The 25,215-nt window shown below is 36.5% G+C and overlaps 1 protein-coding gene, 1 long non-coding RNA gene and 1 other non-coding gene across 11 annotated transcripts in view; 1 reads left to right on the forward strand and 2 right to left on the reverse strand.

Moving 5' to 3' along the window:
- The window catches only part of ZNF529 (zinc finger protein 529), an 82,515-nt gene extending 77,563 nt beyond the window's left edge, over window positions 1-4,952 (forward strand). For all 9 annotated transcript variants that reach the window (XM_078063308.1, XM_078063304.1, XM_078063305.1 and 6 more), the window contains one exon: window positions 3,085-4,952. In XM_078063308.1, coding sequence (XP_077919434.1) covers window positions 3,085-4,478 — 1,394 coding nt within the window. In that variant the 3' untranslated portion in view covers window positions 4,479-4,952. The remainder of the gene's footprint in view (window positions 1-3,084) is intronic.
- Window positions 1-25,215, reverse strand: part of LOC118520215 (uncharacterized) — a 53,257-nt gene that overhangs the window by 418 nt on the left and 27,624 nt on the right. The window contains exons 2-5 of the long non-coding RNA XR_013444322.1: window positions 11,989-12,158; window positions 6,266-6,439; window positions 5,401-5,588; window positions 2,583-2,676 (exon numbers count right to left, since the gene is read on the reverse strand). This is a non-coding gene — a long non-coding RNA (uncharacterized LOC118520215). The remainder of the gene's footprint in view (window positions 1-2,582; window positions 2,677-5,400; window positions 5,589-6,265; window positions 6,440-11,988; window positions 12,159-25,215) is intronic.
- Window positions 16,201-16,308, reverse strand: LOC118520223 (U6 spliceosomal RNA). Its single transcript, XR_004909578.1, has one exon. It is a non-coding gene; the product is annotated as a U6 spliceosomal RNA (small nuclear RNA).

Genomic DNA, 25,215 nt, shown 5'->3' on the forward strand with positions numbered 1-25,215 from the left:
AAATAATTCACCCTTTTCATTCAGTAATTCAACATTTTCAAATTGATTAGCATAGCAGTCTTAAAACATTTTAGAAAATACCTTCTCTGATGGTTTTCTCTTTTATTTTATTTTTTATATTTGTTATTTATATTTTTTCTATGTTTTCTAGCTATATCTGATTCTGTATTTATTGAATTCCCCCCTCACCTTTTCTTTAGGTCACTTTGTTGTTTCCTATCTTCTTGATTGGGATGTATACATTACTTATTTTCATTTTCTCCTTATTAACATAAATATTTAAATCCTTACTTTTTGTGTGACTAATGCTGACTTCCATAGATTTTATTTATATTTTTAAAGATTTTATTTATTTATTTGAGAGAGAGAGAAACAGCATGAGAGGGGAGAGGGTCAGAGGGAGAAGCAGGCTCCCCACTGAGCTGGGAGCCCAATGCGGGACTCAATCCCAGGACTCCGGGATCATGATCTGAGCTGAAGGCAGTCGCTTAACCAACTGAGCCACCCAGGCGCCCTAGATTTTAATATATAATACAGTTGACCCTTCAACAACACAGGTTTGAACTGTGTGGGTCCACTTAAATGTGAATTTTTTGATAAAGGTAGTACAGTACTATAAATGTATTTTTTCTTTTTTTTTTAAGATTATATTTATTTGACAGAGAGCAGAAGCAAGGGAAGCGGCAGGCAAAGGGAAAGGGAGAAGCAGGCTTCCTGCAGCAGGGAGCCCGATGCGGGGCTCGATCCCAGGACTCTGGGATCATGACCTGAGCCTAAGGCAGATGCTCAGCTGACTGAGCTCCCCAGGTGCCCCTCTTACGTTTTTCTTAACATTTTTTCTTTAGCTTACTTTATTGTATGAATACTGTACCTAATACATATAGCATATAAAATATGTATTAATCAACTGTTACTGGAAAGGCTTCCAGGCAGTAGCAGGCTATTAATAGTTTGGGGTGAGTCAGAAGTTATATGATGATTTTTGATTGTGCAGGGCAATGGCACCCTAATCCCAGTTTCAAGGGTCAACTGTATTTTCAATGGGATCATTCTCTGAAATTTTTGTAATTTCAATCACATTTCCACATTTGGTAGAAAGTTTTTTCATTTCTAGGTAGAAGTGCTTTTTAATTTACTAATACTGGCGTCCATTTACAGTTTTATTATTCTAATCAAATAATGATTGCATTATTATACTTTTGTTACTTATAATTCAGTCACAGGAAATTATTTTTGCCCTGTTTCATGGAATGTTTATCATTCATTTTGGATTTTCCTCAGGTTATCCCCTCATCTAATTGCCAATCTCCAGCCAATGTTCAACAGATTGTTTTTCACATTCTTGCCCACCTATACCACCTTTTCCACATCATTCTGTTAGCTTTTTCCCCTTTCAGAGTTGCATAAGCTTTATAGTATGATTTATACCTACTATAATATTGAAAATATTCTGAAACTGCTTTGTAGAGTGTAACAATCGTTGACTTTGAGTACAGGAAAATGAAAGATCATGAAGGAAACATTTAAATATAGACTAGGATTTCAGTAGGATAGATGTGTGATAGTGAAAAAGCTAATGAAGAACAGTAAATAAAATTCCTCATCTTTATTGACAGGTGGGGTAAAGAAAATCATGGTTATGCGTAGCAGGGAATTAACAGCAGTGATGGAGACAGTATATGTAAGTGGAGAGTCAATTAGAAACAAATCATTCATAAACACTACTTGCGTGTGTGTATAAATCACTGCAGTATAGTGTGAGGGTTGGAAGGAATGGAGGCATACTTAAACTACTGCATCATTCTTATGTGTACCTAACTGTTTTGATGATCAGTTGTGTTACCCAGTGACTGATCTTTATAATATTTCCTTTTTGTCTTATTTAGATTCTTTTCATCAAGTGATTTAATTTCCCTGTAATTATCAACTTAAATGTCCCTGGGGCTTGTTATTCAGTGGCATATAATGATTATATTTCTCCTTTTGGAATTTAAGGAATAAGGCTAAACAGCATAACAACAGAAAATTACTGAATACACAACTGAAAAAAAATAATGTGAGGCAACTAGAGCAACTAGATATTGGAACAGAAACATAAATATGAACTTACGATCAGTTAGTACCTCATTTCTGAGGTAGTAACTTTTAGATCTGGACGGTAAAATGTGGGTGGTATATAAGTGGTATATAAAGAACCCATTTCTAAGCAATGAAACATCCTGTGGGTGGAAATTATGTTTGTTGTAAGAGGTCAAAAAAAGATTAGGTGAAAAGGGATAATGGATTAAGATGAGGTCTTACAAGCACCTTGTTATCCACAGTAAAGTATTTGGATTCTCTTGTTAAAAAAAAACAAACCAGGGCGCCTGGGTGGCTCAGTCGGTTAAGTGTATGCCTTCGGCTCAGGTCATGATCTCAGGGTCCTGGGATCGAGTCCCATGTCGGGCTCCCTGCTCAGTGGGGAGTCTGCTTGTCCCTCTCCCTCCGATGCTCCCCCTGCTCATGCTGTCTCTCTCTCACTTGCTCTCTATCTCAAATAATAAAAATAAAATAAAAAGTCTTAAAAAAAGAAACAAACCAACCTCAGGTGCTTTGGTGGCTTAGTCAGGTAAGTGTCCGACTCGATCTCAGTTCAGGTCTTGATCATAGGGTCGTGAGTTCAAGCCCCGCATTGGGCTCCCCAACAAAAAACAAAACCAAAATTGTTAGTATGTGTAGATTATCAAATTATGATCTGCATTAGCTATATCTATACATGATATTGATAACTAGTTCTACATCTGTAGATGTTGGTCAGTTTACCTGGATTGGTTCCCAAACATTAGTACTGTCAACAAGCTTACTAAGTGATGATCAACACCTAAATGTCAGACCCATTGACTTTATCTGTTTCCCTTATCACAAACCTCACAATCTTACATTATGCTTTCATCATTCTCTGATCTTTCTTAAGACTTCATTGAGGTATTTTAATCATTCACTTGTATTGTTTGTATTTGCAGTTTTTCTCCTCTGCATTGTATAAATGTTTCATTTTTATGGCACATGAAAACAAAAATTGTTTCTTTTTCCCCTTTCTTTCAGATTTGGAGTCCAAGTATGACACAAAGACTAGAAAGGACATCACTGGTTCTCAGTGGAAAGTAACAGAAAGTAAATTCACTGGTCTTGAGAGCTCCATTTTCAGAAATGAATGGCAAAGCAAAAGCAAGACTGAAGTACAAAGACCTGAAGTGGGATATTTCAGCCAAATGAAAATCAACTCTGAAAAAGTGCCCAATTACAAACATCATAAGTCTCTTATATCACATCAGAGAATTCATGATAGCAAGAAGCCCCATGCATATAAGGAATATGGGAAGGTCCTTAGCTGTGACTTAAATTTTGATGAATATGAGAGAATACATACTGGTGAGAAAACCTATCAATATAATGCATATTGGAAAACCTTTGGAGATGACCCACATACCCTACAACTGAATATACATAGTGGTGTGAAACCTTGTAAATATATGGAATATGAGAATGCATTTAGTTTTTATGAAGACCTTAGTATACAGAAAATGCATGATGATCAGAAGTGCTATAAATGTAAGGAATATGAAAGGACCATTAGAAGAGTTGAAGAAATAACTCCACTTCAAATAATTCATGATGGTGAGAAACCCTATGAATGCACTTTCTGTGGAAAATCCTTTAGAGTGCATGCACAACTTACTCGACACCAGAAAATCCATACTGATGAGAAACCTTACAAATGTATGGAATGTGGCAAGGACTTTAGATTCCATTCACAGCTAACTGAACATCAGAGAATTCATACTGGTGAAAAACCATACAAATGTATACAATGTGAGAAAGTCTTTAGAATTAGTTCACAGCTTATTGAACATCAGAGAATTCATACAGGTGAGAAACCTTATGCATGTAAAGAATGTGGGAAGACCTTTGGAGTCTGTAGAGAACTTGCTCGACATCAGAGGATTCATACTGGAAAGAAACCCTATGAATGCAAGGCATGTGGAAAGGTCTTTAGAAATAGTTCGTCCCTGACTAGACATCAGAGAATTCATACTGGTGAGAAACCCTATAAATGCAAGGAATGTGGGAAAGCTTTTGGAGTAGGTAGTGAACTTACTCGACACCAGAGAATTCACAGTGGTCAGAAACCTTATGAATGTAAAGAGTGTGGAAAGTTCTTTAGACTTACATCAGCACTCATTCAACATCAGAGGATTCACAGTGGTGAAAAACCTTATGAATGTAAAGTATGTGGGAAGGCTTTCAGACATAGTTCAGCCCTTACTGAACATCAGAGAATTCATACTGGAGAGAAACCTTATGAATGCAAGGCATGTGGGAAGGCCTTTAGACATAGTTCATCCTTTACAAAACATCAGAGAATTCATACTGGTAAGAAACCCTATGAATGTAAGGAATGTCTCAGTGCCTTTAGCGTGGGTAAGCACCTTACTTGATGATAAAAAAGTTGTACTGGTGTTTTGTCTTGAATGAAAGACATGTACAAAAGCCTGTTGCATCTGAGTTTCACTGGGAAAGTCCATGCATTATAATATGAAGTAATCAAGGGGCCATTGTTCCTCTTATTGTTTCCAGACTTCCTGGCCCCTCTATTTAGAAGTAGTATTGCTCAGTGATAGGTGATGTATACTTGTTTTGTTAGATATTGCCAAATATTTGTTTTTATTTCTCCTTTTCATATCAGTTAACATTGTGAATCTCTGTTTAGATAAGATGGTCCCTATTCATTTCTGATATGTATGGAAAATGTGTTTCACTAATTATTTATTAGTCAATTTCACATGAATTTCTTTTCCAGGCATGTTTTGTTTACAGTTACTTTTGATGTTTGTGTTTTTGTTCTTTTGTCTTTTCATTGTTTTTGGCTTGTTAATTTGTAATATTATTCAAATAAATCTTTTGCATTCTAATTTTTTGTTACATATGATGTACTTTCCTTCCTCCAGAGAGTTAAAACTTCCAGTCACTTACTATGTTGTTTTAAAGTCTTATGACCCGGGGCGCCTGGGTGGCTCAGTCGTTAAGTGTCTGCCTTCGGCTCAGGTCATGATCCCAGGGTCCTGGGATCAAGCCCCGCATCGGGCTCCCTGCTCTGCGGAAAGCCTGCTTCTCCCTCTCCCACTCCCCCTGCTTGTGTTCCCTCTCTTGCTGTGTCTCTCTCTGTCAAATAAATAAATAAAAATCTTAAAAAAAAAAAAGTCTTATGACCCTGCATGGTATTTGTGTAGATTTGTTTTTGTTTAATTTTCTATTGTTTTTGTTTTAATGTTAGATAAGTAATTTCCTTCCCATTGTCATCAAGTGATTGATTTAAAATTTCTGTTTGTTTTGACATGACAGACTTGCCTAAATACCTACCACAACACAATTCCTTTAAAGAGCCTTTTGAGGGGCACTTGGGTGGCTCGGTCTTTAAGCGTCTGGCTTCGGCTCAGGTCATGATCTCGGGGTCCTGGGATCAAGCCCCACATCGGGCTCCCTGATCAGCAGGAAGCCTGCTTCTCCGTCTCCCACTCCCCCTGCGTGTGTTCCCTCTCTCGCCGTCTCTGTCAAATAAAAAATAGAGTCTTTTGACCTCTAGGCAGTACCAATGAGGATCCAAAAGAAAGGGGCACTTTTAAATATTTTGTAAAATTTACTAAGCCATTCTTATCTGTCTCTTAGATTTATTAAAGGAGGGGAAAATCTACAACTATTGCAATGATTATAAACTTAGTAAACTTATATTTGGAGGGTCTACAACTCTATTATTACCATGGCTTCAATTGGGCTTTGTATATTTATACTTTTTATTCCCTGTTAGTGTTGCCTTGCTGGGTTGTGGCAGCTTGACAATCAATAGAACTTTGATTTTAGAAAGGAAAGGAAAAGCAAAAGAAAGAAAATTAGTGAACAGAGATAAAGTTGCAATTCTTAACTGTCCATTATCTCTTTCTTTAGTCAGGAGAATTGACCTGGTTATGCAATTAATGTTAATTATGAGCCACTGGTTATTAGATGTTTATAAGAAAATTTACCTATTGTTTAGATACATTTATGTCACCATAATTTATTAGATTTTAGTTTTTCAAATTGGTCTTCCCCAGAATTTTTGGACTCTATAAAAGTTTTGCATGACCCAGCAATAGTAATTAAGCCATTTTCTTATTGTATATATTGACCTTTTTCTTTAAATATTACTAATTAGTATTTTATTTAAATTAGCAGTTTTAAAAATATATACTTAGAGGTGCCTGGGTGGCTCAGTTGGTTAAGCATCTGCCTTCGGCTCGGGTCATGATCTCAGGGTCCTGGGATCGAGCACCACATCGGGCTCCCTGCTCAGCAGGGAGTCTGCTTCTCCCTCTCTCCGGTGTTTTTTCTCTTGCTCACTCACTCTCTCTGAAGTAAATAAAATCTTAAAAAAAAAAATTTATATATATATATTTTTTTTTCCTTTCCTTTTTCTTTTTGCTGGCTTGAACAAATTAAAACAATGAGTTATCTAGACCTTACATATACACTTAAAAAGAATGACAGAAACAAAATAACCATGTATCTTGGCATTTACTTTTTGAAATGATTAATAAATAAAAATTTAATAAATACAAGATACCCTTATTATGCCTCCCTTATTTGTAATTACAACTATATTTTGGTGACATTACATCAACATTTTTCTTTGAACTATGTTAAGAACTCCTGAAATTTCACAGACCGCTGGTACAATAAACCATAATGTAATTATTGCTATTAACGGTTTTTTTTTGCTGCTTCTCTGGTGTTCAGATTGTTAAAACTTCATTCCTTTCCATTTTCATTTGGTACTTTATCCTTTCCACATTTTCCCTAGTCTACATAGAAGTTTTTGGGTTTTTCCCCCCAAATACAAAAGAATGTGCCAGGCCTATCCTATTTATTGCTGCAATGAACCATGAAATTAGCTTCCAATAATGAAATCCTTTTTCAGTTTAGTGATGAAGAATTCTAATTAATAAATATAAAAGGGATGAGGGAGATAGGGAAACACTGTAATAACAGTAATAATTATATACAAAATTCACTGATGGTTACTAAAATATGAAGGTGAAAGTTTTAAAGAGAAACAGGCCATTAGAATTATATCAAAGTATCTATCCCAAATATATAATTACAAGGAGAAAACATTCCATATACCACCTTTTTGAAATGATCACCAGTAATAAGACACTGGCATATATACTACCCAAAGTGAGGCACTAAGAAGGGCATACCACAGGAATAGGATTCTGACTTAAGAAAAAAGAAAGAAAAGCATAACCATAATGTAATCATGAGGAAACTGCCGACAAACTGAAAATGAAGAACTTTCTATATAATAACTTACTCCAGAAATCCATGACCTTTCAAGGTCATGAGTGGCAAGGGTAGAATGAAAAACTCCCAAAAGAGTGGAGGAGACTGAGGCCATTTGACAACTAAATACAATGCAGGAATCTGGATTTGATCTTCGGAACATTAGTGGAGACTTGGTGAAATCCAAATAAAGCTGGTACTTTAGGGGCACCTGGGTGGCTCAGTCAGTTAAGCGCCCAACTCTTGATTTCGGCTCAGGTCATGATCTCAGGGTCATGGGCTTGAGCCTCACATCTGGCAGCACAGAGCCTGCTTGTCCCTCTCCCTCTGTTCTTCCCCCCAACTATCTCTAAAATAAAATCTTAAAAAAAAAAAAAGCCAGTACTTAATTGGTAGTACTATGCCAATGTTAATGTCCTGGTTTTGATCACTGTACTATGATAATGTAATATGTTAATATTATGCAAACTAGGAGAAGAATGGAAATTCTGTATTCTTACAATTTTTCTGTAAGTCTAGAACTTTAAAAAAAATATATTGTTTGCAGCCAGAATGGAAAATAGACTGGATTTACCTTCCTGCCTAAAGTAACAAACACTAGATAAAATACAAGCAGCAATTGTTTTCAGATATTGAACATAAGACAACAGAAACACCTAACCAAGTGTAAACAAATATGATATCCATATTTTTGACTCCACTTACTTCCTAGTAGGCATTTCCACATCTCAGCACAGGGAGGAGGAATACAGGGGGAGCATCGCGATGCAAAGATGGAGATGAGGGTCCAGGGAGGCAGAGAAAGCTAGTTTGCAGGGCAGACTACTAGAGCAAGTCTTGATCAGTGCATGGAGGTAACTACCTGAATTCAGCAAAAGAATTGCTTAGAAAAAGCACAGGTAACCCTTGGGAGCTCACACAGCCAGAAATAGTTCGTGTCCCCATCATCCAGAGAGGTAAACTTCATAATAAACTGGTTAGATTACTTGAAAAGTTAGTGCCTCAGTAGAGAAGCAAGTTAGTACTAAAGGCTTTCTGGTCCCACCTAATAAAGTTTAAAGGAAATCTTACTAGGAAAAAACTGTTACCAGGTAACATAGATATATTCCAGAAGAAAGCCTGAGTATATTTCTATAATTTTATTTTTTTTATTTATTTGACAGAGACAGCGAGAGAGGGAACACAAGCAGGGGGAGTGGGAGAGGGAGAAGCAGACTTCCCACAGAGCAGGGAGCCCGATGCGGGGCTCGATCCCAGGACCCTGGGATCATGACCTGAGCCGAAGGCAGACACTTAACGACTGAGCCACCCAGGCGCCCCTTGAGTATATTTCTAGAAATACAAAAATACCAAGCACATAGAAGGCAAATTTTATGATGTGTGGCTGGTAGGAAAAACAAAAACAGGAGTGTAAAAATGCAGGAATACATGAGTATAACAAGAAAAATCTGTAGGAACACACCCAGGAATGACAAAAATAGCTTTTATATTTGATTTGCTAGATTTTTATTTGGCAATAGATACTGGCAGTACAACCATCTAAACTATTTTCTACATGCCCAACAAGGAAGAAGAGATTGATCATCATAAGATATGGAAAATACTAAAAAGACCTAAACAAAATTCTAGAGATTAAAAAATGTCTAAGATTTAAAAATACAGTCAGTGAGATTAATAGAGTAGACACTATGAAAGAAAACATTAAGCTTGAGAACACAGCAACAAAAACTATAAGCTGAACCAGAAAATCAGACTAATAAAAGTAAATTAGGTAATAGAAAACTATGGGATAACTGCAATCAACCTAATTATTGTTTTTTGTTTTTTTTTTTTTTTTAATCAACCTAATTATTGTAATTGGGATCCCTGGAAGAGAGCAAAAAGAATGAGCCGGGACCAAAAAAAAAAAAAGACATTTACAGAAATAAGTTTTCCAAATTTGGTGAAAACTGTAAACCTACATACCCAGGAAGTTCAACTCATCCAAGCAAATCACACCAAAGCAATCATAACCAAACTGATTAAAATCAGTAATAACAGAAGAATCTTAACAGCAGCAGAAAAACAAAAAATCCTACATGCAAAAGAGCAAAGATTAAAAAAAATTGTTCTAGACGTGATGGAGTAAACATATTTTGCCCTACTCCTCCCCACTTACTAGACATAAGGTCCATGGGGATAAATACATGAAACAAACTTAAGAAGAATCTGAAACTGAGAACTGGGGGCAAACTGATTATGGACCTTGGGACTTAAGGAACAACCCAGCCCAGCGGTGACTTCCTTGGATGAGAGTTGGGTTTTGTTTTTGTTTTGGCTTCAGGTCTGAGTACCAGAGAACCTTGCAAATTGGAAATGTCACCAGATGTAAACAATTACCCAAAACACACCACACACTAATAACAAGAAAACAAAAAACACCCATGATATGATCAGACAAAGGGCTGAAAAAGTTGTGGCCCTGCAGAACAAAAAGCCCTTTTGACAATGCCAACTCTACGTTACCTGAATGGTACAAAGAGAAATGCCTGTCTGCCACACCATTCTGCCCAACAGCCAGCAGCACCACAACCTTGCCAGTAAGTATCTGCAGAGACTGTGTGTGCGCACAGCCCTATCATCCCAGCCCAGGAATAAGGCAATGTCCCTTCTCCCAAACACTGGGTACATTCAGCTGCTGTATGAGCAGAAACCTGACTGCCAATCGTGGCACATTAATAATGTGGACCCTACAAAGATGTGAGTGGAACACTGCCATCATAGCCCAGAAATAAAACACACCTCATCTTCTCCTGGTGGACAGGTGCACTGGGAGGGTGTGAGTGTGATTAGGGCCTTGACTATCATTGTGACCTGGCACTTACTAGCTGGTGTTCCACCGTGTACTAGTTGACAGGCATTTGAAGAGGCACTGTATAATCAGACACTGACTACTACTCTTAACAGCAGGAACAAAGGCCTTTTCCCCTTCCACCTAATGGGGGCCTCCACAAACTATGTATGTGAATAGAACCATGACTAAATTCCAGCTCACTGAGTAACATTTACCCGGAAACCAGAATGTCATAACACCAAATTACCAGAGTACAATCAAAACTTATTCATCCTAGCAAGAATGAGGCATATTCGGGGCGCCTGGGTGGCTCAGGTGGTTAAGCGACTGCCTTCGGCTCAGGTCATGATCCTGGAGTCCTGGGATCGAGTCCCACATCGGGCTCCCTGCTCAGCAGGGAGTCTGCTTCTCCCTCTGACCCTCCCCCCTCTCATGTGCTCTCTCTCTCAAATAAATAAATAAAATCTTTAAAAAAAAAAAAAGAATGAGGCATATTCAACTTAAATGAGAAAAGACCATCAAAAAACACTAACAAGATGTCAAAGATGTTGGAATTATCTTACAAGAATTTTAAAACTACTATCATAAAAATGCTTCAGTGACAAAGAATGCACCTTTAAAAACAGAGTTCCAAAATACATGAAATAACAACTGACAACTTAACAGTAATTAGAATATTCAAACCACTTTCAATAATGGCTAGAACTAGGAAGATGTTCAACAAAAAGTAGAAGACATGAACAACACTATAAACCACCCAGATCAAAGACATCAATAAAAACGCTAACCAATAATAGCAAAATACACATTCTTCTCAAGTACACAAAACATTCTCCAGAATAGAACACATCTTAGAACACGTCTTAGGCCATGTCTCAATAAATTGACAAATTAAAATCATACAAAGTATATTTTGATAATGAATTAGAAGTCAATAACAAAAATGTGAAAAGAATTACAAATCACAACTATGTGGAACTTATACAACTCACTTTTTAAAAAGATTTATTTATTTTAGAGACAGCACTGGGGGAGGGGCAGAGAAAGAGGGAGAGCAAGAATCCCAAGCAAATTCCCCACTGAATGCGGAGCCAGAGCGGGGCTTGACCCCACAACCCTGAGATCATTACCTGGGCCAAAACCAAGAGTCAGATGCTTAACTGAGCCACCCAGGTGCCCCTACAACTCACTCTTAAGTAACTAAAATGTCAAAAAAAAAAATCATGAGGAAAATTAGAATACTTTCAGATGAATGAAAGTGAACCGAAGAGATGCATATAAAGCATTACATAAAGGTATATTTATAGTTGTAAATGCCAATATTTTTAAAAGATCTCAAAGGAAGAACCTAACTTAGCACATTAAGAAACTAGGGAGAAAAACCTGAAACAAAAGGAATTAAAGAAATAAATAGGTGAGAAACAAATGAGAGAATAAAAAAAAATAGAGAACATACATAAAATCAAAATTTGTTTCTTTAAAAGATCAACAAAATTAGAAATGTTTCTCTAAAATGACCATGGAAATAAAAAAGGAAAAGGTTCAGGGTGCCTGGGTGGCTTAGTCGGTTAAGCGTCTGCCTTCGGCTCAGGTCATGATCCCAGGGTCCTGGGATCGAGCCCCGCATCAGGCTCCCTGCTCCGTGGGAAGCCTGCTTCTCCCTCTCCCTCTGCCTGCTGCTCCCCCTGCTTGTGCTCTCTCTCTCTGTCAAATAAATAAATAAATAAAATCTTTAAAAAAAAATTATTAAAAAAAAAAGGAAAAAGTTCAGATTACAAAAATCCATCATGAAAAAGTACCTGACTACTGGGCGCCTGGGTGGCTCAGTCGTTAAGCGTCTGCCTTCGGCTCAGGTCATGGTCCCAGGGTCCTGGGATTGAGTCCCACATCGGGCTCCCTGCTCCGCGGGAGGCCTGCTTCTCCCTCTCCCACTCTCCCTCTTGTGTTCCTGCTCTCGCTGTCTCTCTCTCTGTCAGATAAATAAATAAAATCTTTAAAAAAAAAAAAAAAAAAAAAGGTACCTGACTACTGACATCATAGAAATTAGAAGTATTATAAGGAAATGCTATGAACAACTGTATGAAAGCAAATTAGATAACTTAAACAAAATCCTAAAAGGTCAAAATTAGCAAAATACACACAAAAAGAAAGATAATCTATGCACATACCTGTTAAAGAAACGGAATCCCTAATAACCTAAAACAGAAAGCATCAGGCACAGGTGGTTTCACTTGGTGAATTCTACCAAACATTTAAATAGGAAATGATACTAATTCTCTACAATATCTTTCAGAAAATAGGGTAACAGGAAAGTGTTCCTAACTCATTTTATGAGGCCAGCAATACCTTACTACCAAAATCACATACATTATAAGAAAGGAAAATTACATAGTAGTATCTCTCAGAACATAAAAGCAAACATCCTCAACAAACATAATATCAAATATAACAATGTATAAAAGAATTATACAACACAATCGAGATTTATCCTATGCATGCAAAGCTATCTCAACATTGCAAAGTAATGTAATCCATTACACATCAACAGGCTAAAGAAGAAAAATCATATTATCATGTCAATAGATGCAGAAAAAGCATTTTTTAAAAAAGAGTAATACCCATTTATGATTAAAAATCTCACGGCAAATTAAGAATAGAAGGGAACTTATTCAACTTGATAAGAACATCTACCAAAACCCATCACCACTATTTTCAATATTGTGCTGGAAGTCCTAGCTAATGGAACAAGTCAAGAAAAATAACTAAAAGGTGCACAGATTAAAAAGGAAGAAATAAAACCATCTTTGTTTGCAGATGACATGGTTGACTATGCAAAACTCCAAAAGAATCAACAACAAAGAACTCCTGGAACTAATGTGAGCATAGCCAAGCTTGCAAGCTACAAGGTTAACATACAAATGTTAAGTTCTTTCCTACATACCAGCAATGAACAATATAAAATTAAAATTAAAAATGCATAAACATTTAGCACATTAAAAAGTACTAAGGAATAAGTCTAAAAAAATGTATAACAGAACTAAAAAAACTGATGAAAGAAATCAAAGAACTAAATAAATGAAGAAATATTCCAAATTCATAGATAGGAACACTCAGTATTGTTAGGATGACAGTTATTCCAGCCTTGAGCTACAGAATCATTACTATATCAATCAAAATCTCAGCATGTTATTTTGTAGACGTTGACTGATTCTGAAGTTCATATGGCAAGGCAAATGACCCAAAATAAATCCACACAACACTGAAGATAAAGAAGTTGGAGCACTAACACTCTCTGACTTCAAGATTTACTACAAGGATACAGTAATCAAGACTCTGTGTACTGTCAAAAGAATAGACAGATCAATGAAACAGAATAGAATGCTCAGAAATAGATCCACACAAATACAGCCAACTGATTTTTTACAAAAGAACAAATACAATTCAGTGAAGAAAGGTGTCATTCAACAAATGCAGGTGGAACAATTGGATATCCACATTAAGAAAATGAATCTAAGGACAGGCTTTAAACTTTTTTAAAAAATTCAAAATTCATCACAAACCTAAATGTACAATGCAAAACTAAAAGACTTCTAGAAGATAAAACAGAAGAAAATCTAGGTAACTTTGGGCTTGGGAATGATATCTTAAGAAACCAAAAGCATGATCCATGAAAAATAAAACCTGTTAAGTCAGATGTCATTAAAAATTTCTGCTGTGCAAAAAACACTCTTAAGAGAATAAAAAGGCTAGCCACAGACTAGGAGAAAATTATTTGGAAAACACATACATGATAAATGACTTGAATCTAAAATATACAAAGAACTCTTAAAACCTAACAGTAGAAAGCAAACAATCCAATTAAAAAACAGAAAAGATTGGAACAGACACCTCACAGAGATATACAGATAGCAAATAAGCTTATGCAAAGATGCTTAACATCCTATAGCAATTAGGAAATTGCAAATTAAAATAATGAGATACCACTATACACCTATCTGAATGGCTAAAATCCAAAATGCTGACAAAGATGTCTAGAAACAAGAACACTTATTCATTGCTGGTAGGAACAGAAAATGGATCAACCACCTTGGAAGATAATTTGACAGTTTTTTATAGAGTTAAACTTACTCTTACCATATGAACTAGCAATCTTTCTCCTAGATATTTACCCAAACAAGTAGAAAACTTATGTCCACAAGACTCCACACTTGGATGTTCATAGCATATTCTTAATTTTCTCAAACTGTAAGCAACCAAGAGGTCCTTAAAAGGTCTTTAAGAGGCGAAAACAAACTGCTATACATCTATACAGTGGATTATTATACAGTGATCTTTAAAAAATTAAGCTATTAAGCCACAAAAACATGGAGGAAACTTAAATGCATATTGTGTAGCGAATGAAATAAATACCTTTTTACTTTCTGTATTTCTGATTTTTTCATACCTGGAGACTTCCTTACTCTGGAGAGTGTGTGTCTCCGTGGCTACCTGTGTCTCCTAGGGTAGCTAATTCCTTACAGATAGTAAAAATTTACCTGGGAATATGCCTTTCACATGCAAACTAACCAACCAGAGCACAAACTTAAACTTTCTTTACTGGGCCACTATTCCGTTGCCCTAATCACCCCAGAGCCATATACTAGCAACTAGGGACAGCATTTTGTCACAAAGCCTTCTGAAATTGTTCAAACTAATCAATCCTAAGCCTGCTTACCCTATCCCACCCATTCCTTTCTGCAGAAATCACAGTAAAGTCTCTTGCCCATGTTTTTTCCTTGTTCTTTCTACCTCAAAACAGACGCTGGTGCTTCCCCATGTAAGCCTATGTTGCATGCTGTACCTCCAGTAAGTATAAAAATGTCTCCCTTCCTGACAGTCATCTCTGTGTCTGTGTCTTACCATACCTGATTAAAACAAATCCTGGGTCAATTTTTTAAAAAGCTACTCTGAAGAGGCTACATACTGTATGATTCCAACTATATGACATTGTGTAAAAACAAAACTATAAAGACAACGAAATTATCAATGGATTCCATGGAATAGGAGGGAGAGATGAATAGCTGGAGCACAGGGGATCTTTAGGGCAGTAAAATTATTGTGTGTGATGTTGTAGTGGTGTAACATGATGCTATATGACACATGACATTATGCATTTTATAAACTCATACAACTATACAACACAAAGAGTGATTCCAAATGTAAATTATGAGCCTCAATTAATAATATATCAATGTTGATTAATAAATTATAAGGGGGTCCACTTTATCTAAAGGATAGTTCAAGTTCAGTGTTTCCTTGATGATTTTCTATCTGGATGATCTATCCAATGTTGAAAGAGAGGTAATGAAGTCCATTACTATTGTATTTCCATCTATTTCTCCCTTCATATCTGCTATTCTTTTAATATACTGAGATGCTCCAATGTTGAACACATATATATTTACAATTGTTATGCCTCTTGATGAACTGATCTTCTTCTCTTGTTAAAGCTTTTTACTTAAAGTATATTTTGTGTGATAGAAGTACAGTCGCCTTATATTTTGGTTTTCATTTGTATGGAACATCTTTTTCCATTCCTTCACTTTTATCCTATGTATGTCCTTAATACTGAAGTGAGTCTCCTATAAGCAGCACATAATTAGGTCTTATTCTTACAATCTTTCAGCAACGCTATGCCTTCAATTTGAGAATTTAATCCACTTACGTTTAAATAATTATTGATAGTTAAGGTCTTATTATTGCCAATTTATTGATAGTTAAGGTCTTATTACTGCCATGTTTTCTGGCTGTTTTGTAGTGCACTTGTTCCTTTCTTCTTCTTTGGCTATCTTCCTTGTGAATTGATGATTATCTGTAGTACCATGCTTTGACTCCCTTCTCTTTATCTTTTCTGTATCTACTATTGATTTTGCTGTTTGGTTACCACAAGGTTTATATAAACCATCTTACAGATATAATAGTCTATTTTACACTGATAAATCAATTTAGAATGCATACAAACTCTACTCTTTTATCCCCATGCACACATTTCATTTTTCGTGTCATCCTTTGCACAGGGCCATACTAATCTTCTCTGTATCATGCCAATTTTTAAGTATATGTGCTGCTGAAGTGAGCACACACATTTCATTTTTCATGTCACCATTTGCCATTTTTTAATGTGTATATAATAACAAATGGTTGTAGCTAGGGTTATTTTTAATACTCTTGTCCTTTAACTGTTATACTAAAAACAAATGGTTACATATTACAGTATTCAAGTAACAGAATTTGAGTATATACGTACCTTTACTAATGTGTTTTATATTTTCATATTTTTTCATGTTATTAATTAGTGTCATTTTATTTAAGCTTAAGTAACTCCTTCTAGCATTTCTTGTAAGGCAGGTGAAGTGGTAGCTTTTTGTTCATCGGGGAAAGTCTCTCTCTTCCATTTCTGAAGCAAAGCTTGGCTGGATAACATATTTTTAGTTGGCAGCTTATTTCTTTCAGCATTAGAATATATACACCCACTCTTTCCTGGCCTGCAAGGTTAAATCCATTGATAGCATCATGTGTGTTTCCTTGTAGATGAGGACTTTTTTGTCTTCCTCCTTTAAAATTTTGCCTTTATTAGACAGTTTTATTATAATGCATCTTGGAGAAGATCTCTTTGGGTTAAATCTAGGGACCTATGAGCTTCCTAAACTTGATTGTCCAAATTGTTCCTCAGATTTGGGAAGTTCTCAGTCATTATTTCTCTAAATAAGCTTTCTGTCCCTTTCTCCATCTCTTCTCCTTCCAGGACTCCACAATGTATAAATTGCTTTTCTTCATGGTCTCCCTTAATTCATATAGGCTTTCTTAACCATTTTAATTTTTTTCTTTGTTCTTCTCTAACTAATTAGTTTGAAATGGCCTGTCTTCGAGTTCACAGTTTCTCTCTTTTGGTTGATCAAGTCTACTGCTGATGCTCTGTATTTCACTTTTCATTACTTAATTGTCTTCTTAAGTTCCAGTATTTCTGTTTCGTTTTTTATTCTGACTCACTGAAGTGTCATTTTGTCTGCTATCATTTTATTAATTTCATTGCATTCTCTATCTGTATTTTCTTGCAGCTTACTCAATCTCCTTGCCAGTATTTTGAATTCTCTATCAGGGAAAACATAGATCTCCATTTCTTTAGAGTCAGATACTGGAAAATTGTATTCCTTGGAGGGAGGGGTCATGTTTCCTTAATTTTTTAGAAGATGTATTCAGAACACTTACATTGCTTGGAGGGGGAGACAAAAGAGTCACTAGAGAGAGTAGTGAGTGGATGGAGGGGGAGCAATGGAAATGTTTGAAAACTGATTGGTATGCTGCTGAATAAAAAGAAATTGTTCTAAATGTTATTCAAAATCCAGATGCATAAAAGAAAATACTGAAGCCACGATGAAAATGGGCACAGTCTTAGAAACAGAGTTAAAAAAAAAAAAATTCCCTAAAAGAAAAGCCTAGGCCTACATGGCTTCTTTGGTGAGATGTTTTTTGTTTGTTTGTTTTAATAATACCAATCCTTCAGAAACTCCTTCAGAAAATAAAGGAGGGACTACTTCTCAATTCATTCAATGAAGCCAGTATTGCCCCAATATTAAAACTAGAAAAAGACATCATAAAAGTTACAGACCAAAATACCCATGAACATAGAGGTACGAATCTTTAAAAAAAAAAAAAAAAAAAAAAAAAGGCAAACCAGGAGAGCCTGTCTGGCTTAGTCAGTAGAGTGTGCAACCCTTGATCTCAGGGTCATGAGTGAATTCCAGCTCCATGTTGGACACAGAGGTCACTAAAAAAAAAAAGCAAACCAGGGGCACCTGGCTGGCTCAGTCAGTGAAGCATGTGACTCTTGACCTTGGTGTCATGAGTGCAAGCCCCAGGTCAGGATAGAGTTTACTTAAAAAAATTTCCAAACCAAATTCAGCAACTAATAAAAAAGATTATAAAACATGACCAAAGGTATTTATCCCAAGAATATAAGATTGGTTTACAGCTAAAAGCCAATTAATACAATATACCTTATTAAAAGAATAAAGGACAAAAATCTCATGATCATGTTTTATCATGAATGATAAAAAAGCACTTGACAAACATTAAAGATTTTTTAAAAATGCTCAACAATGGAAGATTAGAACCTCCTTAACATGATAAAGAGCATTTACAAAAGATTCTACAGTTAACATTATTCTTAACAGTGAAATACTGAATTCTTTATCCCTAAGATAAGGAATAAGACAAAGATTTTTGATGCTACAATATTCATTTATCTTTTACAGTATTTTCGATCCGATGTTAAAAGACAACAAGATACGAAAGGATTATAAACTGAAACACACACACACAGATGGTGTTTATTTGCAAATGACATAACTATGTATATAAAACAGGGATTAGAGAACTACAGCCTGCAGTTTGCCTATAAAATACAAAGAGCACATAAATTTGTAAATAAAATAAAAATAAAAATAAAAATAAAACTACTGATTCACACCCCTGCCCATTCATTTATGTAATATTGCCAATAAATGCTTTCATGTCAGAGTTGAACAACAGGGGGGTAGTGGTGCTGACTCCTGCACAGTCGAAAAGCTGTGTGTAACTACTGACTCCCCCCAAACTAAACTACTAATCACCTACTGTTGACTGGAAGACATACTGATAACAAACAGTTGATTAACACGTTTGGTATATTATATGTATTATATACTGTATTCTTACAATAAAGTTAGCTAGACAAAAGAAAATATTAAGAAAATCATAAGAGAAAATAAATTTACAGTACTGTACTGTATTTATTGGGGGTAAAAAGGGAATATAAGGGTACCCAAGAAGGTTAAAACATTTTGTTCAAAGGTCAACTGTACTTGCAAAAGATAGCACATGGCCACAGTCCTGAGATCGTTCATTTGATCCTTTAAGAAAAAATCTGACAACTGGATGCAGAAAACACAAAGTGACTTACAAAATATTATAAGACTATATATTATAAAACTAATAAGCAGGTTTGGGAAGGTCACTGATACAGCTAATACACAAAAGTCAATTATATTTCTATACACTATATGAAGAATGAAAATGAAAACACTAATAAAACACTTCAATTTACAACAGAATGAAAAACAATACACCTAGAAATAAATTTAACAACACAGTATAAGGCACCTGGGTGGTTCAGTCGGTTAAGCGTCTGCCTTCGGCTCAGGTCATGATCTCGGGGTCCTGGGATAGAGCCCCACATCAGGCTCCCTGCTCAGTGGGGAGTCTGCTTCTCCTTCTGCCCCTTCATCCCACTGTTGTACTCTTTCTCTCTCTCTCAAATAAAATCTTCAAAAAATAGTATAAAACCTGTACAATAAAAACTAAAAAAGGATGCTGAGAGAAAATAAAGATGTAAATAAATGGAGCGATAGTAGACTCAATATTGTTAAGAAGGCATTTCTCCCCCAAATTGGTCTACATATTCAACAAAAATTCCTAGTAAAATCCCAGCAGGCTTTCTTGTAGAAAATGACAAAAGAATCCTAAATTTTATGGGGAAATATAAAGAACTTCTAATAGCCAAGCACCTTTGAAAGATAATAGAGAACCTACACTACAAGATTTCAAAATTTATAAACTATGGTAATTCAGACAGTCTGGTATTGGCATAAGGATAGCCATATATCTCAATGAAATAGAAAGTTCAAAAAGAAACCCTTATATTTATGGTAAACTAATTCTTTTTTTTAAAAGATTTTATTTATTTGACAGAGAGAGACACAGCGAAAGAGGGAACACAAGCAGGGGGAATGGGAGAGGGAGAAGCAGGCTTCCCGTGGAGCAGGGAGCCCGATGCGGGACTCCATCCCAGGACCCTGGGATCATGACCTGAGCCAAAGGCAGACGCTTAATGACTGAGCCACCCAGGTGCCCCTATGGTAAACTAATTCTTGACAAAGGTGCCAATAACTCAATGAGAAAAGTCTAGTCTTTTCAAGAAATTGTACTGATACATTTAGACAACCACATGCAAAAAGAAAAAGAACTAAGATCCATGCGTCACACCATATGTAAAAGTTAATTAAAATGGATCATATACAAAAGTATACAAGCTAAAACAATAGAAATCCTCTAAGGAAACACAGGACAAAATATTTGTGACTTGGGGTTGAGTAAAAATTTCTTAGTTTGACATCAAAAACAAACACTAAATGAAAAAAATTCACAAACTGTACTTCATTATAATTTAAAAACCTTGCTACGCAAAAGACATTTTTAAGAAAAAGAAATGACGTTCCAAGTACACTCCAAAATAACTACACTGGGAGAAAATATTTACAAATTATATATCTGATAAAGGACTTCTATCAAACATATAAAAAACTCTCACAATTTAGTACTCAATACTAGGAAGGCAAACAACCCAGTTATAAAAATTTGCAAAAGTTGAATATTTTAACAAAGAAAATATGTTAACAACTGGTAAGCACATGAAAATATGCTGTAACATCTTTAGTCAAGGACAAACTAAAACCACAGTAAAATACCACTATACACCCCCAATAATGGGTATAATGAAAGCAACTGACAATACCAAGTTTTGATAAGGATGTACAGAAAATGCAACAGTCCTACATTGTTGGTGAAAATGTAAAATGTTATAGTTACTTTGGAAAACAGTTTGGCAGTTTCTTGAACTATTAAATATAAACCTAGCACACAAACCATCAGTTCCACTCACTATGTGTTTCTCCAGTTGAAATGAAAATATCCACAGAAGGATTTGCATGTGAATCATCATAGTTGCATTAATCATAACAGCCCCAACAATGAAAACTGTCCAAATACTTATTAACTGGGGAATGGATAAACAACATGGGGCAGAACTATATAATGGAATATAATTCAGGAATAAAAAGGAACTACTGATCAGTAATACAACAAAGATTTACCTCAAAAACATTATGCTAAGGAAAGGAAACCAAACCAAAGACTATACATTACATTATTTCATATCTATCAAATTTCTAGAAAAGGGAAATCTACACATATACAATGGGGGGAGGAGCAAGATGGCGAAGGAGTAGGAGACCTAAATTTCGTCTGGTCCCAGGAATTCAGCTAGATAGGGATCAAACCATTCTGAACACCTACGAACTCAACAGGAGATCGAAGAAAAGAATAGCAGCGATTCTCTGAACAGAAAAGCGACCACTTTCTGGAAGGTAGGACGTGTGGAGAAGTGAATCCAAGGCGATATTCGGGAAGATAGACGGCAGGGGAGGGGGCCTCCATCAGCAGGCTACCAGCAAGTGATAGAGCTGCAGAGCACAAAATTGGAACTTTTAGAAGTCGGCTCCGCTGAGGGACATCGCTCCAGTGGCTAACTGGGGCTGGGGGGGGGGGACCCTCGCTGGGACAGTGTGGTCTCAGGACCCTCGGGGTCACAGAAAGACCGGGGGTGCCTGAGTGCAGCAGAGCTCCCAGGTATCGAAGCGGGGAAGCCGGCTGCAGAGATGGAGCTGAGGAGCAGGCTCTCAGCTCGGGGTTGCCATAAACTGTGATCCACGGCACTGTCGGGCCACTGCTCCTCCAGCAGGGACCCAACAAGTGGCAGATCTGGGGAGATTCCCCTTCCTCCCCTGGGAGGAGTGGCGCGGGAGCACACCACAGGGATCTGCTGGGTTTGGAGACTCCAAATGGGATCATGTGCCAGAGATAGAAACACTGGGTCACAGGCCGGGTGAGCACGGAGTGCGGCTGAAGACCGGGGAGACGGGAGTGATTGACTGCTTTTATCTGGGGGCGCACTGAGGAGCAGAGCCCCGAGTTCTCAGCCCCTCCGGGGTGGAGATTGGTAGGCCACCATTTTCACGGAAAGCTTGCAGGGAACAAAAGCTCCCGAGAGCAAACCCCACCAGATTACTTAGCCCAGACCGGCAAGGGCGGAGCAATTCTGCCTCCGGCAAAGACATTTGGGAACCACGGCAACAGGCCCCTCCCCCAGAAGATCAGCAAGAACAGCCAGCCAAGACCAAGTTTACCGATCAATGAGAACAGCAGAACGCCAGCTCTAGGGGAATACAGCAGATAGAATTCATGGCTTTTTCCCCCCTGATTCTTTAGTCTTTCAAAATTAATTTTTTTAATTTCCTTTTTTCGTTTTTTTTTTTTTAATTTTTCTTTTTCCCTTTTTCAACCAACATCTTATCAATCCCTTTTTTAAAAATCTTTTTTATTTTTCATTTTTAGAGTCATATTCTATCCCTTTATAGTAGTTAACCTTATTTTTGGTATATATATAAGTTGTTCTCTCTTTAAAATTTTGGGATACAGTTTCTTCTAACAGACCAAAATATACCCTAAATCTCTGGTGTATGGCTTTGTTCTAGTCTCCTGCCTGATCACATTCTCTCCCTTTTTTTTTTTAATTCCTCTTCTTTCTTTTTTCAACCAACTTCTTATCAATTCCTTTTATAAAATCTTTTATAATTTTCATCTTTATAGTCATATTCCAGTCCTTCATCGTATTTACCCTTATTTTTGTACATATATAAGCTTTTCTTTCTTTAAAATTTTGGGAGGCAGTTTCCTCTAACAGACCAAAATATGCCCAAAATCTAGTGTGTGGCACTGATCTACTCACCAGCCTGATCATATTTGATCATATCCTCTCTTTTTTTTAAAAATCTTTTTCTTTTCCTTTTTTTTTCTTTTTTCTTTCTTTCTCTTTCTTTTCCCCTGGTTTCAGGTCTCTTCTGATTTGTTTAGCGTATATTTTTCTGGGGTCGCTGTTACCCTGTTACCATTTTGTTCTCTCATTCATCTATTCTGCTCTGGACAAAATGACAAGACAGAAAAAAATCACCTCAAAAAAAAGAAGATGCAGTACCGACTGCCAGGGACCTAATCAATATAGACATTAGTAAGATGTCGGAACTAGAGTTCAGAATGACGATTATAAAGGTACTAGTTGGGCTTAAAAAAGGCATGTAAGATAATAAAGAAACCCTTTCTGGAGAAATAAAAGAACTAAAATCTAACCAAGTCGAAATAAAAAAGGCTATTAATGAGGTGCAATCAAAAATGGAGGCTCTAACTGCTAGGATAAATGAGGCAGAAGAAAGTATTAGTGATATAGAAGACCAAATGATGGAAAATAAAGAAGCTGAGAAAAAGAGAGATAAACAACTACTGGATCATGAGGGCAGAATTCGAGAGTTAAGTGATACCATAAGACGAAACAATATTAGAATAATTGGGATCCCAGAAGAAGAAGAAAGAGAGAGAGGGGCAGAAGGTATATTGGAGCGAATTATAGCAGAAAACTCTCCTAAATTGGGGAAGGAAACAGGCATCAAAATCCAGGAGGCACAGAGAACCCCCCTCAAATTCAATAAAAATAGGTCAACACCCTAACATCTAATAGTAAAACTTACGTGTCTCAGAGACAAAGAGAAAATCCTGAAAGCAGCTCAGGACAAGAGATCTATAACCTACAATGGTAGAAACATTAGATTGGCAACAGACCTATCCACAGAGACCTGGCAGGCCAGAAAGGACTGGCATGATATATTCAGAGCACTAAATGAGAAAAATATGCAGCCAAGAATACTATATTCAGCTAGGCTGTCATTGAAAATAGAAGGAGAGATAAAAACCTTCCAGGACAAACAAAAATTAAAGGGATCTGCAAACACGAAACCAGCCCTACAAGAAATATTGAAAGGGGTCCTCTAAGCAAAGAGAGAGCCTAAAAGTAACACAGACCAGACAGGAACACAGACAATATACAGTAACAGTCACCTTACAGGCAATACAATGGCACTAAATTCGTATCTTTCAACAGTTACCCTGAATGTAAATGGGCTAAATGCCCCAATCAAAAGACACAGGGTATCAGATTGGATAAAAAAACAAGACCCATCGATATGCTGTCTGCAAGAGACTCATTTTAGACCCAAAGACACCTCCAGATTGAAAGTGAGGGGGTGGAAAACCATTTACCATGCTAATGGACACCAAAACAAAGCTGGGGTGGCAATCCTTATATCAGACAAATTAGATTTTAAAACAAAGACTATAATAAGAGATGAGGAAGGACACTATACTTAAAGGGTCTATCCAACAAGAAGATCTAACAACTGTAAATATCTATGCCCCTAACATGGGAGCAGCCAATTATATAAGCTAATTAATAACAAAAGCAAAGAAACACATCGACAACAATACAATAATAGTAGGGGATTTTAACACCACCCTCACTGAAATGGACAGATCATCTAAGCAACAGATCAACAAGGAAATAAAGACTTTAAATGACACACTGGACCAAATGGACTTCACAGACATATTCAGAACATTCCATCCCAAAGCAACAGAATACACATTCTTCTCTAGTGCCTATGGAACAGTCTCCAGAATAGATCACATCTTAGGTCACAAATCAGGTCTCAACCAGTACCAAAAGACTGGGATCATTCCCTGCATATTTTCGGACCACAGTGCTTTTAAACTAGAACTCAATCACAAGAGGAAAGTCGAAAAGAACTCAAATACATGGAGGCTAAAGAGCATCCCACTAAAGAATGAATGGGTCAACCAGGAAATTAAAGAAGAATTAAAAAAATTCATGGAAACAAATGAAAATGAAGACAAAACCATTCAAAATCTTTGGGATGCAGCAAAGGCAGTCCTAAGAGGAAAGTATATAGCAATACAAACCTTTCTCAAGAAACAAGAAAGGTCTCAATACACAACCTAACCCTACACCTAAAGGAGCTGGAGAAACAACAGCAAATAAAGCCTAAACCCAGCAGGAGAAGAGCAGAAATCAATGAAATAGAAACCAAAAGAACAGTAGAACAGGTCAACAAAACTAGGAGCTGGTTCTTTGAAAGAATTAATAAGATTGATAAACCCCTGGCCAGACTTATCAAAAAGAAAAGAGAAACAACCCAAATAAATAAAATCCTGAATGAAAGAGGAGAGATCACAACTAACACCAAAGAAATACAAACAATTATAAG

This window comes from Halichoerus grypus, chromosome 15 (genome assembly GCF_964656455.1).
Source record: "Halichoerus grypus chromosome 15, mHalGry1.hap1.1, whole genome shotgun sequence".
NCBI classification, from domain to species: domain Eukaryota; kingdom Metazoa; phylum Chordata; class Mammalia; order Carnivora; family Phocidae; genus Halichoerus; species Halichoerus grypus.